Source organism: Colletes latitarsis, chromosome 1, assembly GCF_051014445.1.
Source record: "Colletes latitarsis isolate SP2378_abdomen chromosome 1, iyColLati1, whole genome shotgun sequence".
Classification (NCBI taxonomy): domain Eukaryota; kingdom Metazoa; phylum Arthropoda; class Insecta; order Hymenoptera; family Colletidae; genus Colletes; species Colletes latitarsis.
In genome coordinates, this window is record NC_135134.1 from 41,823,679 (window position 1) to 41,844,776 (window position 21,098).

General features: G+C 34.3%; 2 protein-coding genes across 6 annotated transcripts in view; both read left to right on the forward strand.

Annotated features, from left to right (window-relative positions):
* The window catches only part of Thw (chitin-binding domain protein thawb), a 46,475-nt gene extending 30,490 nt beyond the window's left edge, over nucleotides 1-15,985 (forward strand). Inside the window, exon 8 of the mRNA XM_076763488.1 lies at nucleotides 15,695-15,985. The gene's annotated coding sequence lies outside the window, so the exon portion shown is untranslated. The remainder of the gene's footprint in view (nucleotides 1-15,694) is intronic.
* Nucleotides 70-21,094, forward strand: LOC143341154 (uncharacterized). 5 transcript variants are annotated; one of them, XM_076764049.1, is made up of 13 exons: nucleotides 70-175; nucleotides 9,160-9,785; nucleotides 10,329-10,527; nucleotides 10,591-10,958; nucleotides 15,792-15,985; nucleotides 16,547-16,580; nucleotides 16,942-17,082; nucleotides 17,411-17,640; nucleotides 17,763-17,859; nucleotides 19,746-19,811; nucleotides 20,203-20,318; nucleotides 20,466-20,699; nucleotides 20,815-21,094. In XM_076764049.1, exons 2-13 carry the CDS (start codon nucleotides 9,219-9,221, stop codon nucleotides 20,966-20,968), a joined length of 2,400 nt encoding a protein of 799 aa, XP_076620164.1. In that variant the 5' UTR covers nucleotides 70-175; nucleotides 9,160-9,218; the 3' UTR covers nucleotides 20,969-21,094. The 5 variants fall into 5 exon arrangements, with proteins under 5 accessions (XP_076620164.1, XP_076620249.1, XP_076620070.1 ...); XM_076764134.1 differs by lacking the exon at nucleotides 70-175 and adding an exon at nucleotides 5,011-5,370 and having other exon boundaries at nucleotides 20,469-20,699; XM_076763955.1 differs by lacking the exon at nucleotides 70-175 and adding an exon at nucleotides 5,012-5,374.
* Nucleotides 21,095-21,098: the final 4 nt, after the last annotated feature.

Sequence of the window (21,098 nt, forward strand, 5' to 3'; positions counted from 1 at the left end):
GTCGATAAAGCAATCCGCGTGGCGTGCAGTTCAAGACTAAACTGATGATGGCGAGCAAATCGAAGTGACGCGATGAATCAGACCGAAGGGAAACCACTCGTAGAAAGATTCACGTTCGTCAGCTTCGAACTTCCTGGTGAAATATACAGTGCCGGACATACAGTCGTCTCGGAAAGTAAGTTTACACGTCTTCTATGAATACGTTTCTTGCGATAGAAACGATATAAACACTATTCTTGGAAGGCCAACATCATTGTCCGTATGTAACGATCTTATACTGTTGGTTTATTACAAATGAGAGAAAGAAACAGTCGATTTTAGTGGCTTACGAGAGAAGATCTTAATTTTCAATATCATGAAATGGAAAGTAAATTGGCAGGCAATAATTATTAATTGGTATAATTTATTAAAAATATGAAAGTAGTAAATAAATATAAAAGAGTGTAAAAATCATATAATTTCAGACGAAAAATATATTTTAAATGCAACAGTATCGGGAACTCATTCTTTTAGAGGGAATTCAAATTTATATCCGATACATGAATGGTGACTCTATACGGAAAATTGCTATCGATTATAATATTAGTGTAGGAGGATCCGAAGCACGCGTCGAGGGTTGTAAAGAATTTTCTTCGCGAAAATTAAATTGAATTGTTGCCTTGGCCAAGCCAGCCAAGCCAAAATGTTCCGGAAAATCTAAAACTGCATTGCAAGAAGCTTGGTTACAAATAAACAGTGATACCATTAATAATTTAATTAATTCTATTCCAAAAAGACTCCTAGCTGTTATTCGTAGCAAAGGATACCAAACTTCCTACTAAAATTGTTATTTTATGTACTATTTTACATATTATTTATGGTTGTCAACTTTCTTTTCCATTATTAAAAATATAATTTTATATGATAATAGAGTATATGTTCGGAGTAACGTAGTGGATTTAAGAGAAAATTTTATCTAAAATTTTATATAACAACAAAGTTATATACGTGATACAAGAGAAAATAATGGTACATACACCAAATATATGAGAAGTAAGGTGAACTAAATTACAAAAATAATGGAGACAATGAAAATTTAATTATCGTATGTTCGTAAATATATGTCCGCAAGTGTACATATTACGTATTACTATTCTTTAGTTGTTTCCTCGTGTCGCAAACCGGATTTAAAAAAATGATCGTAAGGATTTTCATTGCACCCGATGATTCTTTGAATCCTGAGACGACCGTAGAAAATTGTATAAAAATAGCATCCGGATGTAAAATATCCAACCGAGAACTTTTCAAAGCTGTGGCTGCTGAAAATAAACGATCTACCAACGTTAATACCAGCGCATCTTTCAGAGTACAGTAAACGTCGAAACTGATATACACTTCCTCTCAAAAGTTTCAAACACCGGTCAATCTTTGAAACAATGAACCGTTTTCGATGCATACGCCAACCATTTTACTTGAAAATATTAACGCGATATTGCTGAAGATAATTAGAGATGAAAATTACAATTGTATTTGTAAATAATAAATTATAATTTCTATCTGTAAATTTTTTAAAAGAAATGTAATACTTTTTTTAATCGTTTGGACCAACCATCCGATCTCATGCTTCTTTCGATAAAGCAATGGTGTCCGAAGTCAGGGATGAGAAAGCTAGTTGAAAAGAAGCTACTTCCACGATAATTGCTTAGCAGAGTATAGACATTTGTATATTATGGCCTTAATACTAACTTACTCCAAAGTTAAGCTACTTAGTCTACAGATCCCGTGGCAGACGACGTCGTCTTCTATGGACGTCCTCGCGATGAATCTGATAGCAAGCTTCTTTAGGACCACAGAAAAAGAAAGCACAATTACATCGAATATTACACTAAATATCACATTAAAAATTTTCTTCCAATGTTATACATAATGAAAATATCACAAGAATCTCAGAAATAACGTGAAAATAGAAACCTTCAGAAGAGATCGAACGAAATATTCTATTACACTTTACATCTTTGCAAAAAGATATAAAAATTCACGAAATAATGTTAAAGTAAATGTGAAACAAGCGTTTATTCTTGTAATTTTAATGTTTATTATCTGTTCGTCTATTAATGTAGTATAATTGGAATTATTTCCAGCCCACACCGTTACATCTGTACCATCTGTTTGTCAATAACTTAAAATCCGCGTTTCTTTACACAAATCACGGAAATAGTAACAATCCATCTAGTCCATTAAATATAAATCTCTGTGATAGTAATACTATCAACATTCATAATACATTGTGAGCATTGCAACAAGTACAGTTTCATTTAAAACATAATTACAAACGCATCATGCATTATTCTTTAGTTATTTCCACCGGTGTTGCAAACCGGATTTGAAGAACGGTCGTCTTAGATTTGCATTTTACGAGATACCTGATGCTGATATGAATACTGAAAAAATTGAAGAAATTTTACATTGTATATTACAGTATTTTGTATGCTGGAAAAGAAGTACGCATTAGATAGGGTAGTAGAATTATTATAGTTATTTGAATTATCACTAACCTCGTTAGAATTATTATATTATGCCATTCCAGACAGAAAATGTATTATTTTCTTTTTTACAGTGTAAAACTGAGTAACGTGAAATATGTTTTAAATGGAAAGAATTAATTTGAAAAGTGTACTTCTGCGTATTTGTCGTTCGTTTCTTTATTAAAATATTCATAACTTACAAAGTACCGCAAATATCGACAGGCAATCTACAGAGTTTTGTAAAGTTTATATCCTATGACATGAATTTAATTACCTATTTGCAAGTTAAATGTATCAGAAATTTTTTTTAGCCTCTAAAGAGGCAATTTAAATAATTATTTAAAGAAGGAAAAAAACATTACCTAACGCGTAATTATGGAATATTTGAAAAAATTCTACCGTCCTGAATCTATATCACGATCGCGACCGACTTTTATTGGGACCACTGTGTTTGAGGTGAAATGTCACAGTGGACAGTAATCAATATTAATTCGACGGTGATCGTACCATTAATTAGAATAGTCGACGGGCAGATAATCGTGGATCGCGTAGAAGTTGATCTTGAAGCTCTCTGAAGTTCTTGCACAATGTTGAGTTAGTGAAAATTACATGTGTCTTATAATAGATATTGCGCGACCGTCTGGCGAAACATTGTTTTATAGATTTCTAATCGATCATTTCTAGCGATGGAAGTCCCGCAAATTTACAGAACGAGAAACGTCTAAAAATAGTGGAGCAAAATTTACAAGATCACAGAATCTGTGTAGTATTCGAGAAGTTATTGATCAATGAACATGGTACTCGATTTCGGTTCAGGAACCTCTTGCTACTTGGATTCGCTGATTACTTCGTCCAAAATTTAGATCGATTCGAGATCGATCGTAAAAAGATTAGAATTATTTTCTGCAATTCGAACATTGTTATCCTCGATAACGTTTCATAAAACATATTTCATCGACGTAGAATGCGAAAGATGTAAATGTAAAAAAATGTAAAACTAACACGCAAAGTGGGAAGTCAGGTCACCGTCGGATGACCGTGAACGATAAAGTATTTATTTTTGTAACAAAAGCCATGTGCACACGAAAGTTGATTTTACGAACTTCAGTCGCTACATTTTCTTTTGCTTGGAGAAATATCCATAACGGCCGAAGGAACAGTTTCTTTAATCTTTAATCTAATTAGTCAGCGGTGCTCAAAAGTAGCATTCCGCGGAATTCTGTTTTTACACTTCTATCCATCGTTTATACGTTAGATTTCGCAACTGTTCTCTGTTAGTGGTTCTATCCCTCTCGACTTAAATTGGCAAGGAGAATTTTATGCTGATTTTAACTAGAATTCCATTCGCAAGATTGCACGATAATTTATTCCAGGGTTTCCCATAAAAATAGAATATCAGGCTTGACGCCAGTAAGACATTGGCCCAAATACTTTCTTCAAAATGCATCCGAATAAAAATAACTAACTTTCCCCAGGATACGTTTGAAATCGTGATCTTCGAACGTATATCAAACATAATTCTACTGAAAATTCTAATCGACCACGATATAATAAGGCTATAGCTTATAAATTATACGGTCGTAACATAAGTTTATACAACGCATTACCATTTAAAATTATAATTATAACTTAGAAATGAATAAATAATCTGGACGTAATTAAATCTATTTCACGTGTATTGTACAATTCATATGTAATCTGAAATACCGAAGTATTTAATATCTCAAAAAAAATACTTATTAGGATAATACCATAATATTTAATGTCGCAACAGTTTTCAACGTATTTTCCTCTAAACTAAAGGAGAAGAAAAATTCGTATAATTAAATGACGTCGAATCTTTTTTTCAGTATTTAATTACAATGACTTGCTCAGACAATTACTATACTTAACGTCCTGCATTTTTAACTATCAGTAATATGAAGAGCCGTTAATAATGCAAAAACGAACTTCTTATTTCTTTTTTGATCGATGATCTTCATAATATACTTCTGTTAAAATCATAATTGGTTATTCTACTTTAAATCTTTTAAAAAATCGATTCCTTTTTTTATATTTTCTTGAAGGTATATATACAATGTTTTCATTTCGAATATGTAGAATATCTGAAACCATAAAAACCACAAAACCTTTTTTTTACTACGTTTTAGAACATGCAAAATGGCCAATTACGACTATTATACGATATACAAATTTCTATGTATTTCATAAATATCAATAATTATGTGTAAGGAATTCCGAAAAAAAGAAATTTTAAATATAGTTCTTTGTCGATAGAATAACCCCTCAGACTTATTTCGGCCTGAATCAAAAGAAACGCAAAAACGTCACTAATTGGACCGTTTAACATTTTCCTCGTGTTGTCTCTATCCTCCACAAACACCGAGACAAATGTTCGTGATTCCCCAAGAATTTCTAGCCTTGCATTTAATTATATCCATATTACTATCGAGCACGTTTATTACACAAAAAGATTTCAGTCAAGATCAAAAGAGCAAGAATCGCAATAGGAGAGAAAAGCGTAGGTGAGGGAGAGCGTGTGTACGCGAGAGAAAGAGAGAAAGAGAGAGGAACGGTCGAGAAGAGTATAGAAGAGATAGAGCGAGAAAGAATGCCGTTTTATACGCGGTCGCATTCAGTCTGCCTGTGGCGTTCGTGCCAGTCGTGTTCCATTGCTTCTTTGAGTTTTTTTTTCTTCTATTTTCCTTTTCTAGTTTATACGGCCTCTTTGTCGGCCGAGAAACGAGCTAAAACAGAAAATACAAAACACGACAGTTGACTGATCGACACCGCTGCTCTCGGATAGAGATAACGATGTGCTTTTTCCTCGTAGACTCGTGACCATCTTCGTAAACACCGTGATGCCGTAAGTAAGGAAATTTTATTTCGAACGCGCAGTGATTTCTCCCCTTTTTGTGGAAATACAGTTAGATTTTAAACAAAACGCGGGAATCTCGCCCCGTCTGTGTCAGAAGGCCGTAAGCTGGCGTGAGTGAAAGTATCGCGGGCAAGTTCGTTGTCGATCGTTCTACCGACACACGATCGACTTTGTATTCGATCACGTCTGTCGATATACCCGTAGCCTTGCTTATTAATATTACCATAAAATACCATCGAATCTGTGTGCCGCTGTGGACGTATTTACCTGTGATGCTACATATGCGACTGATTTTTACGCGAGCGAAATCTTATAAAAATTTAATATCGTTACATATAATTGGATTAGTTCCCCGTCTTAATATCACGGTCACCTATACAGCTAAACCAGTGTTTCCCAACGTGGGGGGACAATTTTGAATATTTTCAGGCCGATTAGAAAATTATGTTGGGTTATGTTCTCATCCTGTTTACATCCTCTCGATTTTTAGTTCCATACTGCGTACACTTTACTATATTAATATCATAGACATTAATTGTTGTAACCAACCTATTCAAATTCTAAAACTATTTCCATCGATTATAACGATTCGTAACGTAAAACTATTTCCGTCGACTGTAATCGCTTATAATCATTAATCAGCAATGTCAACCCATAAAAATAATTTTTCTTAATCGTTGCATATTTTCTGAATTTAACGACAACTACTCTTTATGTGAATAAAAGTCTTTTTACCGATGATTTTTTTCCTACCAAATTTTTGACGTAACCATTTGGTCTCTGGTTAACATCGTGTAATTCGTATTAGTCATTAAAGTAAGGTTAGAAACTGCAAGAAAGATTTACACGTAACGTTTACATTACGTTTACACATAAATGTTAATTTTTCTTAATCGTTGCATATTTTCTGAATTTAACGACAACTACCCTTTATGCGAATAAAAGTCTTTTTACCGATGATTTTTTTCCTACCAAATTTTTGACATAACCATTTGGTCTCTGGTTAACATCGTGTAATTCGTATTGGTCATTAAAGTAAGGTTAGAAACTGCATGAAAGATTCGCACGCCGCTTATACAACGCATACTTTGTAAAAATTCCATCGTATGTAAAATATTGGTGTAGGTCAAAGATCTGTGTCGATCGAGTGTACCACGTTTTATCGTTATCGATAAATACCGTTTACAAATTAGCAGCTTTAGAGCATACGTGGGTTCCGTTATCCGTAAGAACAGTTTACGTTCGAAACTGTAATCAATTAAAATATGTATACTGATTCGCGAACAGACCGACGACGATACGTCTTAATGAACATCGCGTCGCTTAAGAACACATGCGGACTGTTTAATGCGACTGTTAACGTTTAGGATTCGTGGCAAGGACAAGCCAATTTATTGCTTCAATGATATGATCACCGTGCTAAATTGGGTATATTGGCAGTTCTAATTAACCGTTGGTATAATGTATGCGGATTGTTTATCACGACATGGAAATACGCGAGACAAAACGCGTCCAATCGGTTAATTAAAACGTTCTGGTTCATTTGACGCCGGGTCATTTCGCTATGCCCTCCGTATTCGAGCCATCCGATCATTAATATTCTCGTGTTACGTAATAATCTTTTTAACGCTGACACGAGTGTGTTAAACATTGTGGGTGATTCGTGAATTTACATATGCTAGAAGCGAATTCACACGATTTGAAACATGAACCTACGTAGTACTAGGTTAGGTACATAATATTTGTTCTTTAACTTATTAACAGAGTAGAAAATGTCTTTATGCATATTGCTAATTTGTAATTTGCTTAGATAAAAGTTGACTAAATATTCAAACCAAGTATCGCGTTAAAATAACAGGTTATTTCGTAAGGTTTTGCGTGTTTCCTTTTCCGTACTTCTTATGCAATGTAAACTAACATGAACATCGTTATACTCGTTCAAGCCGCGAAATGTCCAACAGCCATTATATTAGAGCATCTAAAAAATATTACGTATTTTGAAACATTAATTTATCAAGTTGTAACCATGACAAAACGTAATTTTAAATACGGTGAGTTTTCTGTCATCGTTCTGAAAGTAATTGTAAATCCTCTCCAACGCCATGTTGATTCTTCAAATGCAAACAAAATACGTATACATATAAACTATCGTTGAATTATCTCCTGCCCAAGGGGAAACGACGTTGCTCTAAATCGTACACTACGTGCATTATAATTTTATCATAATTTTGTTTCCAAAAGTGGTGCACAAATACTATTATCACATATTTTCGAATTGTTTGTAAAAGTAAACAAAACACAGGAAGCGCTTTCGAAAAAATCATTAATACATATTTTGTATTTCAAAATGACATTTTCAATAAACAGTTTAAAAATAACAGGAAACAAAGTTGTGCAAGTTACAATATCACGCGCGTATCAAACTTTAGGTCAAAATATCTCGAATACAAAGGCCCATTGTGAAGAAACCTATTAGGGTTTTTGTTATTAGATATACAGGGTATTTGGCCACCACTGGAAAAAAATTTTAGTGAAAGATTCTAGAGGCCAAAATAAGACGAAAATCAAGAATATCAATTTGTTGATGGAGGTTTCGTTAAGAAGTTATTAACGTTTAAACTTTCGAACGTACTGAATTTTTTTCTCGCAAATGCGCAAGATTTCGGGGGTATGTCTATTCACCAAAAATGATTGTAATTGACCCCCGCAAACGAAAGTAATTTTTCCAGAACGATTTGATATTTTTTTTTTTCTTTAGGCACCTACCCTGTCGATTTTTCTTAAAAATTCGTTTTTCATTTTTAGTAATTTTGTTTGACGCCGTACGGAAATTTTGTCCAATACTTTTTTGTAGGTACCCATGAGCTCTACTTTAGAAAAAAGTTTCATTGAAATATATTCACTATTGTAGGAATTATGGCTGTTTGAAAATTGGACCATTTTTATGGGGTTTTTCTCATTTTACGGAGTTAAGCAGCAACTTTTCGAATATTTTTGGAATTTATATATATTCTACACCAAAATACGCGTTGATTGCCTTTTGAAACATTAAAATCGTCCAATCCGTTCAGGAGTTATGATGTTTTAAAGATTCGCATGAAATTACGGAGAACCAGTTCTGGCCTCATATTAGATTTTCAGTAAGGAATTTTTTTCTCGAAAGTGCGTAGGATTTCGGGTGTATATGTATTGATCAAAAATTATTGTAATTGAGCCCTGCAACCAAAAATAATTTTTTTACAATGATTTGAAATTTTTTAATTTTCCCAAAAACAACACCTACACGAATTTTTTTCTCGAAAATGCGTAGGATTTCAGAGGTATGTCTATTCACCAAAAATGATTATAATTGAGTCCCGTAACCGAAAATAATTTTTCATAAAAAATTGATATTCTTAATTTTCGTCTTATTTTGACCTCTAAAATCTCCCATTAACATTTTTCCCAAAGGTGGTCGAACACCCTGTGTATTATAATTTGCATCTGCTATGTTTTCAAAAGCACTTTTCACGACTGTTAAGATCCCCTTGTTAGTCAATCAGTGCCTCGCTAGAATGGTTCCAGCGTCGTCATTTTGCACTATTTTTGAATAAATATTTTTTTCAAACACTTAACGACATGGTTAATAACATTATTGAATATTATTATCCTCTTAATTTTCTATCCATCCACAAAAAATCGCAAAAAACGCTTTATTTCAGTTAGTAGTCCCGATATTAACACGTTAACAATGTCAAAGACGCCTTCTAATGCATATTAACATTACAATTTGGATAGGTAAATGTTAATCGAACGAAACGAACGAAATATCACCAATAACAATTACGAATCGTCAAATGGATGAGTCTACGACAGTGTCCCAGGAAGCATATGCTCGAGCGATTCAATCGTCGGAACCAGATTCCAACAAACAAAGAACCACGTGCTCAAAAACAGGCAACTGCTCGGGAACCGATGATGGTAATTTGTTGAAAGTTCCTCAACGTAAACTATCCGTATTTTATCGATCGTTCGACGTGATCGCGTCGAAGGATCAAGGAGAGGCGTACGAATTTCGACGAACATCCAGCAGTCCGTCCGTTCGTCTCGAAAAGACGCAGGATAAAGAATGGAAGAGTAACGACGCTTACGAGGAAACGAGCTCGTGCAAGAAAGGGTTCGTGAACAATTGTCGTTCGTTGATCGAGAGCGGCAAGTTTCTAAGCGGTTCGTCGCTCGATCGTATCACGGAAAGGACGAAGAGCAACCCTCAATTTTCCACGACGAAGTCCGTGCCCCTTTCGGCGTTCAAACTGCCACGAGTTAGAGAGAACACGTTCGTCGATCACAATGCTGCGACAACCGACGCATCGTCGATCGAAAAGCATTTCGAATCGAACAGTAACGGGAACGACGGGCGTAAAGTAAGCTACGGAAACATTCAGCGTCTGAACGAAGAGAATTAACTCTTAACGGCCACCGGTGCTGTTCTCTCGGAAGAGTATTTAAGTCCGAGATTTATTTTCACAGTAAACGAAATCTTTGACGACGATGGTAAATGCAATTATTTTCCTTCGTCACTAACGTCGCTGTCAATTGCTTCGAAAATATTTCTCTTTTTTATTTATATTTACTATATATATTCACACTGTAGTTGCAAGTACTTATTCTTTGCTAAAGTCTCTGAAAACGGTACGAATTATGACACGAAAAGGTCGACAAAGAGTTCTGAAGAAAATATGGTAGCAAAATCATCGCTATATATCTGATTGATTCAAACAGAACGTTTATGGTATACGGATACTCTGATTTATGGACAACAGTGAACATTTTAGTTATTGATACAAGGGTTTGAACGAATTTCAATTGATGAAATCTATGGGCGTTCTAAAGTTAGAGTCAAACGCCGGACCGTTGAGAGTTAAAAATAATTTTCTCGCCCGTAATTATACTTGTTTTGCGATCAGGATGCCAATGAAAATGTCGGCGCCGTTTCGCGGGAGAACTCGTCCCCCGGATCCGACGATTTCTTTTTCGTCGTCGACGCTGAGTCACCTACCGATGAAAGATTAGAAAATGGTAGGAGAGACTCCCCCATTGACTCGACGAGCGATTTCATGTCCAAACACGATCCACGATCGACGGCATCGGGGACTCAATGCAACGGTAAATTCACGGTGAACCTCCGGTTCGAAAAACTAAAAATACAATAAATGTATATTGTTGAAGGTCCGATCCTCCCGTCCGCAGACCTGGCTAAGATCAAAGATTCGACGTCGCCCCGCGCGTTTTCGAACGCTTCGAGTGCCGTACGTCTTGGAAAATATACATCAGTCCGTCCCGAAATGTCGAATCACCAGGATAGCTCGATCGGTTCCGATAACGAGGACGACTCGTTCGGGGAAAACGTGGACGTAACCTACGCGTCGGTTGCGGCGAGGAAAAACGAGATAGCAGAGACTGGTAACGTTCCCTCGCAACCCTCGTCGTCTTTTTCGATCGGTGAAGTCCCGAGGAAACCAGATTCGACCGAGATCGACAACAAAAAGAAAACGAAGTACCTTGCGGGATTTCGATCGACACGAGCGAAGCGACAAGTTGGTAATCCTTGTGTTATTACTTACCAGTTACTCTTGATAAAATAAGAAAATTAGTAGAACAAATAAAATTAACGCTATTTCTACCAAAGGTGTCGCAAGTTACCTTTTTAAATTTTATCTGGAAATTACTTTTCCTTGATAATACGGTATCAAAAATAACATGATTCGCGTTAACAATTATTTCCAATTAGTTGGATTCAAATGCAAAACCACGATAGAAATAATGTTGATAGAGAAAGATACGACGTATTTGAAATCGTTCGCCGTTTCTTTTGTGAGTACAATTACAGGGTGCAATTATTAAGATGCGTAATAAGTCCATTCGCGTTTCTTTTTAAGTACTGTCATTGTTATATGATATACATATGTGCCATTTTGTTCTATGATCGTTCTGTCTTTTTCTGTATAATTTAAATATTTCTTTAGAATAAAACTCGTCGCTTCATTTATTCAAAAATTCAGATACGTGTATATTCACATGTTTGGTGTCCAAAATATATATAGTAAAAATTGCAATAATTTTTCTCCCGTCGTTAAACATGTTACCGTGGTGATAAACAACTCTTTTCCTAAATATGACCGATGGCATGTATAGTTGTTTTCAATTTATCTAGTTGTGAACAGTATCTGTCGCTATTAATCGTCTGACTATGCAATAAAAATGTATAAAAAAGTATTAACGGCCATTGACGCGAACGGACTTATTACACAACCTAACAGCCGATCACACGACACGGTTTTTTTTACCGATTTAGTAAAATGACAGAATAAATAATAGCTGAAAGCAACGTTTACACCTTTCTGTGTTTTCGTCATACGTTTAGTTTTAAAAAATAAATTAATCGATTTACTATGATATCCAGGGTGTTCGGCCACCCCTGGGAACAATTTTAATGAGAGATTCTTGAGGCCAAAATAAGACGAAAATCAAGAATACCAATCTCTTGATTGAGGCTTTGTTAAAGAATTATTAACAAATATCAAATCAGTCTAGAAAAATTATTTTCGGTTGCGGGGGTTAATTACAATTAATTTTGGTGAATACACATACCTCCGAAATCCTATCCACTTTCGAGAAAAAAAATCGAGTAGGTGCTGAAATTTTTCGGCGAAATTAAAAAATTTCAAATCGTTCTAAAAAAATTATTTTTAGTTGTAGGTGTCAATTACAATCATTTTTGGTGAATAGACATACCTCCGAATTTCTACGCGTTTTCGAGAAAAAAATTGTTTACCGAAAATATAATTTTTGACCAGAAATGTCTGCCCGAATTTTCATGCGAATCTTTAAAACGTCATAACTCCTGAACGGATTGGACGATTTTAATGTTTAAAAAAGCAAACAACGCGTATTTTGGTGAAGAATATGTAGAAATTCCAAAAATATTCGAAAAGTTGATCCTTGACCCCGTAAACTGAGAAAAACCCAATAAAAATGGTCTAATTTTCAAACAACCATAACTCCTACAATAGTGAATATATTTTAATGAAACTTTTTTCTAAAGTAGAGCTCATGGATGCCTACAAAAAAGTATTAGACAAAATTTCCGTACAGCGTCAAACAAAATTACTAAAAATGAAAAACGAATTTTTAAGAAAAATCGACAAGGGGGTAGGTGCCTAAATTCGGCGAAAAAAAAAAATTTTGAATTGTTCTAAAAAAATTATTTCTAGGTTCTGGGAGCAAATACAATCATTTTTGTTGAATAGACATACCCCCGAAATCCTATCCACTTTCGAGAAAAAAATTCTTTACCGAAAATATACTGTGTGACCAGAAATGTTTCTATAACTTTTTAACGAAGTCTCAATCAACAAATTAGTATCCTTGATTTTCGTCTTATTTTGGCCTCTAGAATCTCCCATTAAAATTTTCCTCAAGAATGGCCGAACACCCTGTATACAGGCCTTTATATTCATGATAAAATTGCTGATTCGATAATGTTTGATATTCGATTTTGTCACAATCGAAACAACAACTGTGCTATGACATGAGATGCAATTAAATTTGGTAATAACTAAATAGCATATTTATATAGGGTATTTCATTATTTGTAGTACAAGTGGCAAAGAGGTGATTTTTTGTTGAAAAACAAATCGGAAAGAAAGAATAAAAGTTCATATGTAGATTTGTTTTCAAGAAAATCGATTAAAAATCAATTTCGATCTTCTTATCGATTGAAGAAGATTGAGAAGAGTTCGAGTTGAGCATCTGTGTAAGTAGAAACAGCGAGTGATGAACAGACGCACCATCCAAATCGTATTCAACCGTAGTACGCGTATACGACAAATTTTAAAATACCATTATCTACAAAAAGAAGCATTATAAGAAAAAATTTTATTCTACATTTTCAACTTATTTTACCGTGAAAATTACCTCCTCGTTGATTGTACTACGAATAACGAAATACTCTATCTATTTAACGAGCTTTCTGATAAGAGCGATAGAACTTTGAATTGAAATAACATAAAATCTACTAAAGATAATCTAACGCTCGTTGTTTTATTGTGATGTACATTCGGTTACATTATACATGAAATGGAATATCATTTAAATGACCACCACGATTGCGTTTAATGGAGTGAATACGATAACCTTAATTTTCGTTGACTCTGACACATGAATCGAATTGTATCTGAATAACACGAACGAAGTTTGAGATCGCCAACAGTTTACGGTTTGTTGGCATAAACAAAAGACTTAACATGGCCCCACAAGAAAAAGTCTAATGGTGTCGTGTCACAAGATCTTGGTGGTTGGTTGATAGCTGCATTTCTCGAAATACTTTTATCATTGAACTTCGATCTCAATAAAGCGATAATTTCGGCAGAAGCATGGTATATGGCACCATCTCGTTGAGATCATGTTTCAGACAAATCAAATCCACGCAATTCACACCAAAGAAAAGATGAAATCATCAGTCACAGTCACACCTTCGTTTCGAAAAAAATAAGGGCTAATTACTTTACTAATCAAAACACCACGCCATATAACAATTTTTTGCAAGTACAAAGGTCGCACGGTTATTGCTCGAGGATTAGCATCTTCCCAAATTCAACAGTTTAGTTTATTGACAGAGCCGTCTATTCAAAAGTGAGCCCTGTTTGTTTGGCAAAGTCAGGATCAGAGCTCAATCGATAAATTCACAACGCATGCAATGGTCAGCTGACTTCGATTCTGAAGTTAACTAGAACTTGTAAGGATGAAGACCTAGACCAGAATTCGCCATTCGAAAGTCTGAGGAATGCTTGATTCTTGAGAATGTCGTGAAATCGATAAATTTCGATTCACAGTAATATTTTCAGTTAAGTAGGATTTCGACGGTATGTCCAATGACCAAAAATGATTCCAATTGACTCCCGCAACCGAAAATAATTTTTTCAGAACGATTTGAAATTTTTTTTTTTCGCCGAAAAATTTAGGTACCTACCCTCTGTCGATTTTTCTTAAAAATTAGTTTTTCATTTTTGATAATTCTATTTGATGCCCTACAGAAAAGTTGTCTAATACTTTTTTGTAGGTACCCATGAGCTCTACTTTAGAAAAAAGTTCCATTGAAATATATTCACTATCGTAGGAGTTATGGCTGTTTGAAAATTGGACCATTTTTATGGGGTTTTTCTCATTTTAGGGGGTCAAGGAATAACTTTTCGAATATTTTTAGAATTTCTACATATTCTACACTAAAATACGCGTCGTTTGCTTTTTTAAACATTAAAATCGTCCAATCCGTTCAGAAGTTATGACGTTTTAAAGATTCGCATGAAAATTCGGGCAGACATTTCTGGTCAAAAATTATATTTTCGGTAAACAATTTTTTTCTCGAAAACGCGTAGAAATTCGGAGGTATGTCTATTCACCAAAAATGATTGTAATTGACACCTACAACTAAAAATAATTTTTTTAGAACGATTTGAAATTTTTTAATTTTGTCGAAAAATTTCACAACTCGAATTTTTTACTAGAAAATGGGTAGGATTTTAGGGGTATATCCATTCATCAAAAATGATTGTAATTGACCCCTGCAACCGAAAATAATTTTTTCAGAACGATTTGAAACACATGAAATTTCAGGGGAATCATTCATTCATCAGACATTACATTTTCGGTAACGAATTTTTTTCACGAAACTGAGTAGGATTTCGGGGCTATGTGTATCCACCAAAAATGATTCTAATTGACCCCTGCAACCAAAAATAATTTTTTCAGAATGATTTGAAATTTTTTAATTTAATTTTTAATAACTTTTTAACGAAGCCTTAATCAAGAAATTGATATTCTTAATTTTCGTTTTATTTTGGTCTCTAGAATCTTCCATTAAAATTTTTCCCAGGGATGGCCGAACACCCTGCATAGGTAACGTTCTCTACTTTAACTTCTTGAATCGCGAAGCCCAAACATACTTATTATTCGATTTCCCTCAAAGAAAAAGTTTCCCGTGCCCTGATGTACTCTGTCAAAGGGGAAAAAAGGAAATGGTAAACCCCATCGTATTTGCAACGCACGCCTTAGCCACCGCCAGATATTCTAAATATTATATGTATGTACCTTGAATCGTTCTGCGCCACATGCTAGCACTGCATCTGGCGATCTATTCCGCTCAATAGGAAAAATAATATTTGCTCTGGAAGCCGAACAAACCACGCCGGTATATATTACTGGGAAATTTGAAAACAAGCTGCATCCGTCGAAAGTCTTTTTCAGTTTCGATCGCGTAATGAAATATTTATAGGTCAACAGGCTGAAATACTGTGTATTCAACGAATCGGGGATATTCTTTGAAATTTGTCGCGGGCATTTCGAAGTAATAACGGTATCGTTGAATACAGAATTTCTCCACTGCGAGAAGATCCTTATCCGAAAGCGATAGCGAGCAATATCACAGCGCAAAACGCCATTGTGGATGCGGTAAACAGGCATCATCCAACGATTGGGAACAGGTGCGAGCTTTTCCTAGTTTCACGGACGCTCGACTACGAAGCATGAAGTTATTAAATTCTGAAGAAATGAATTCTCTGTACAGGTAACCGATAAAATCTTGTTTTATGCGTGCAACATACACTATAAAACGAAATATTAGTAGAGGAAATGGTAGGAATATGAGACACCCTTTTTATTTTTTAAAAGACTTTTAGAATAATTAAAATTAAAAAATTTTGATGAATAAATTTAGAGAATTTCATGTGAAATAAGCTGCATGAGTGTAAATATTGTGGACCTTACAAAACGTATGAATTTTCTCACTTTTGCCTAAATTGATACACAATAGGACATCTAGAAAATGGGGTAATAATATGAGACTGCATTACTTTTGAGGGAAATAAGTTCTGAAACTGCGTTAAAGGGTTTATGGAATTTGATAATTTGATAATTTACAACACAAAGTGAAATTAATACACCATAGAAATAAAAAGTGTATACTTGTTTATATTTTTAATTTAGATTCTCGTACAAGAAAACTAATTCTTCCACGTGTATTGATATGTATTGGTAGTAGTATCAAATGTTGCCCGCTAGGCTTGTTTCACATCGTCATGTTCCGAACGATTCAAATTGTGCTGATCAATGTGCTTATTGGTTTCAGAGAAAACTTTGCGTTATCAGAAAACGAGCTTGAGGTATGCAAATTACTGAAATCCTACAGAGTGGGCTGTGTACGTTTTTAAAAACTATTTTCTCAAAATATTTCTCTTTTAAGATAAATACGTTAAAAGAAAAAAAGATTAGTTCGCATTTTTCGAAATCACATCCACTTCGCGACATAGCATTTAATTTAATTTAATTAATTATTATTAGTGGTGGCCGAACACCCTGTATAATTGTACAGAAGTCTCCAGTAAACTCAAGAATACCGAACCAAAATTTTATTTCCATTTCTAAGAATTTTCGAGAAAATAACGATTTGCATAATCCACTCTGTAAAACTCTATATGTAAATGAAACGTACTGTTCGCAAATGATAATGGTTTTTGATTGCAGCGCAGATACATTGCATTCTCGATAGGGCTCAGTATAGACAGGATCACTTTGCATCGAAGATTAACATTGTCGCGACGACAACGGGATTTGTCGGAACGTAACTTTACAAACGAAATCCAAGGAATGCAGGAAGATATACAGGCAAGTGTGTTGCACGTTTGATTTTAGTTCGAACACGATAACAATCGCGATGATTATCATTTTCTTACACTTCTTTTACTGTAAACAATTATATTACATCAAAAAAGATAAAATATTAAAAGGAATCGAAATCGGTACAATTTTAATTCTGGGTACGCAACATCGTTTTCCAGACCACTGTGTTTGTATTGTAAAATGTCCGTTCGTAAAGGGTTGAAATTAGTTCATCAAGTAGTAGTTATATTACAATATCATTGAAACAAATACCAATATAATACCAAAACCTAAAAATATATCGATTTTCAATCTCTGTTTTCAATAACGCTAGGAACTGTCGCCACTGTGCACGGATAGAGAATCAATGGAAAAAGTAGAAAAGGTCCGTTGCCGGCTGGACACTATAAAGAAATGCGCCTATAGGACCTGTTATGCTTCTGAAACTCTTGGTGCAGTGCAACAAGAGCAGAGAATCTGTGGAGGAGTTTCCATAGCCGACAAGTATCTTCGGATACTGCGTTCCAAGTGCGAAAATTTGGCCGCAGAAATCGCTGAAATCAAGTAAGAATCTAAATACCATAACCGAACAATAACACTGAAGGATGATAATCAAAGAAATCAGAATATCTTGTCTTGTTTGATCAAAACTGCGCTGATAAAAATATAGAATCGTATTCTTTCAGACGGATTTTATTGATACATAACATCGTGATCGAAGAAGGCACAGGAGAGATAGGCGACGATGTATCTAAATTACGATACTCCAATAATCGAACAATGGTTAAAAAATCAAGATTTTCCTTTCGATAGATTATTCAGATCGAGGCACTTAAAAATATACACTTTAACCCTTAATTATTTGCACCTCGTTTTTTGAACAATTGCTAGCACGCAGTCTTATACAATCCCAACATAGTACGAAGTTTCCTATCAAATGAAACAACTGTTTTATTTAAAATTAAATATTTATTAACGTAAGTGAAGTTCCTGTTAATATTTTTAAACAAAAAATGATCTCGCAATCGCGAACGTCGAAATACATACTATGACTTTACCACGGACCAATAATACCAGACGGACGAATTTAAAACACTTTTTATAAATAACGCCTACGTATCGGAACAACTAAAAAACTACAGGAGGTATAATCATTATTATCCATGGGCTGATTATGGTAAAAGTCTAACTGGACCTTGAAATGAGAACAAAACATAAATGTAAAGTTTTATTGAAATTCATTCAGCTTTGTAACCTCAATCGTATTAATAATTTACACATGTACGCTCGTTCATAAGAATAGTAAACAAAATTTCTTTTTTTTCAATAGTTAAAATATGATCAGGGGGTCCTAAATCGTGCATTTCCGTAAACGAAATTTCTCAAAATTTTATTTTCCTTGTAGTATGCCGTTGACGTGAAGTCGGATTCAGCTGTCCAAGAGCGAAAAAGAAAGGCTCACGTTTGCCTTCTTTCTCCACTTCTCGAAGTTGGCCGAAATGACACCGTTCACTTCGGACATTTTCGGTGAGTCGACGAAGAAAGTAAATGTGAGCCTTTCTTTCTCGACTCTCCGAAACTTTACGAGCTCACGCGTGTATGTGCACTTCGTGCAGCTTCGGAGAATCGAGAAAGAGAGCATGTGTCAGTTTGCCTTTGTCGAATCTCCGAAACTTTACGTACGCGTGATCTGGCAGTGTGAGAAAGTGCCTTCGGTGCACTTCTGGCGTCTCTGGTCTGTCTTCGTTGTTTTAATTGCAAAACAAGGAAAAACATAGAAATGCAACGACATCGCGCCGCTCGTGTGCATCCAGCCTTGTAATGATATTAATTTACTCTGTTTTTCATTCGTTTTTCACAATATACAAGCTTTGAAATTGTAATGTCCTACGAATATGTTTCAAATTAGAACTACTTATGTTTTGTATATTGAGAAATGTCGCAAAAACTACATATTCCGTAACTACACACATGGAGTCAGCGATTACCAATAAACAGACATGACTTTTTACTTTTGTTCCACAAATAGTATTAAATCTCATGAAAAAGATCGATTTAGGAAGCTACACCAGAATATGACATTACCAGGCACGATGCAATAGAAGTTCTGAAATTGCAATGACCTCGTTCGAGTAATTAAAGGTTAATCGAAGTATCGAGAAAATAATACGCAATATCGTTTAAAGAACCATTAATACTAAAACTTATATGAAATGACTTTTGAGAAAAATAGTCTTTTCATCAACATATTCTCAATGAATCGCGTGCAACTTTTACTCTTACGATCGGTTATGAGTAAAATGTATTCGAACGATGAATAATTATATAATTTGCATTCTGTTTATAATCGAAAACACCAAATAAAAAATAGTGTGTTTGGGATTAACATGAATGAACTACAAAATACGAGTAGATGACGATATTTAGTCACCATAGAATATGATATGTTAAATTGTTCGTTACTTGTTCTAAGAACTAAATACATAAATTGTTGTTGTGACTGCCATAAGGTCAAATATGTCTGAGATATTCAAGTATATATTTTTAAGTACCTCATTTTGTACACACACACAAATAATACCTTCCGTATTATACGTATGTGTATATCATACATTTTAACGATCGATTTTGCTCGTTTGTTAATTAATTTTTAATCATTTTCTCTGCAGGTGTCAAGAAGAAGAGCTAGCATCGCAACAATTTCAGGACCTACATTTTCCCAAGATACGATAAAAGTAACTAAATCAGATTGTATATTTAGTTGATTTTTCAAATTTATTTCAAGGTTAATTTTGTTTTTCTAGTAAAATGACAACGTGATTTTTTCCTGAAAAATACTTTATTTCATTTAAGAAATAAAACTTCTAAATTCATTAATTCGTTTAATAAAAGAATAATAAATAGATAATAAAGATAATTGAATGAATATTTACATTTAGATTGTAAGCAACTGCATCTTGTTATCTTTTTCTATCTTTCGTAATAATGAAAATAGATGCTCAATTTAAGTGAATCACCTTTATAAGACATTTAAAAATTTTTTAAGACATTTGAAGATTACTATTAATTGATAATTTTGTTCATTTGGGCCGTCTATTTGCGTTATTCACTTTTATCTGTATTTAGGAGGGTCCTAGGCAACGTAATTCCGTCTCAGGCAGAGTTACTCTATTGACACAAAGAAGACCATCGCTGTGCTCCGAAGTGCAAAGATGGGAAAACGATAAATTAAATCGAACGGAGTTCGTATTATTAAACACATTTTCTTTTATATCAGTAAAAAAATAACAAAAATATTAGGATATGTAAGATATAAGAAACACCCGGTATATTAAAAATATATTTCATATTACAAAAAAAATGTACAAACAGACTTTGAATTATTTCAGCAGCTCTAATAGTGTCACCGAGTTACGTGACATTTCTGAACAAACCGAGTCGAGAAGAAACTCTCTGGAAGAGAACAATAATCTTCCAAGATGCGATCGGATCAATAACACCGAGACTGTGAATTGTGACGTTAACAGTAACGTAGAAACTGAAAATCAACCATCATCATCGTCGTCGTCATCTTCCTTAGAATTCAACATTACGAAAAATGTTGAAAAACAATTCAAATCATGGTAATTGCTCGATTAAATTATAATAGAAGTAATAAGAAAACTAAAATATTTTATGTATGAAATATGCGTAGAAAAATAAAATATTTAATATTTTCTGAATTTTTTTTTGTTTTAGTATACAAAAGGCCGAACCTTTACGAATAACATCACATTTTCATACATGGCGGCCGATACTGTGGTGCTCGTTGGTCTTTTTTCTTGGATTTTATGCAAATTACATAACTTCATCGGCGAACACATGCGAACACATTGCTACCGTAACAAGTTAAACAAATTTCAAATGTAAGATCTAGAAATTAATTTTGTCTGATGGGGTGATACAGTATTAAAAACTTATTCTGTGTGTAAAAGTATTTATAAGGCAAAAATAATGAAAGACCGCACTTACAAATATATTGG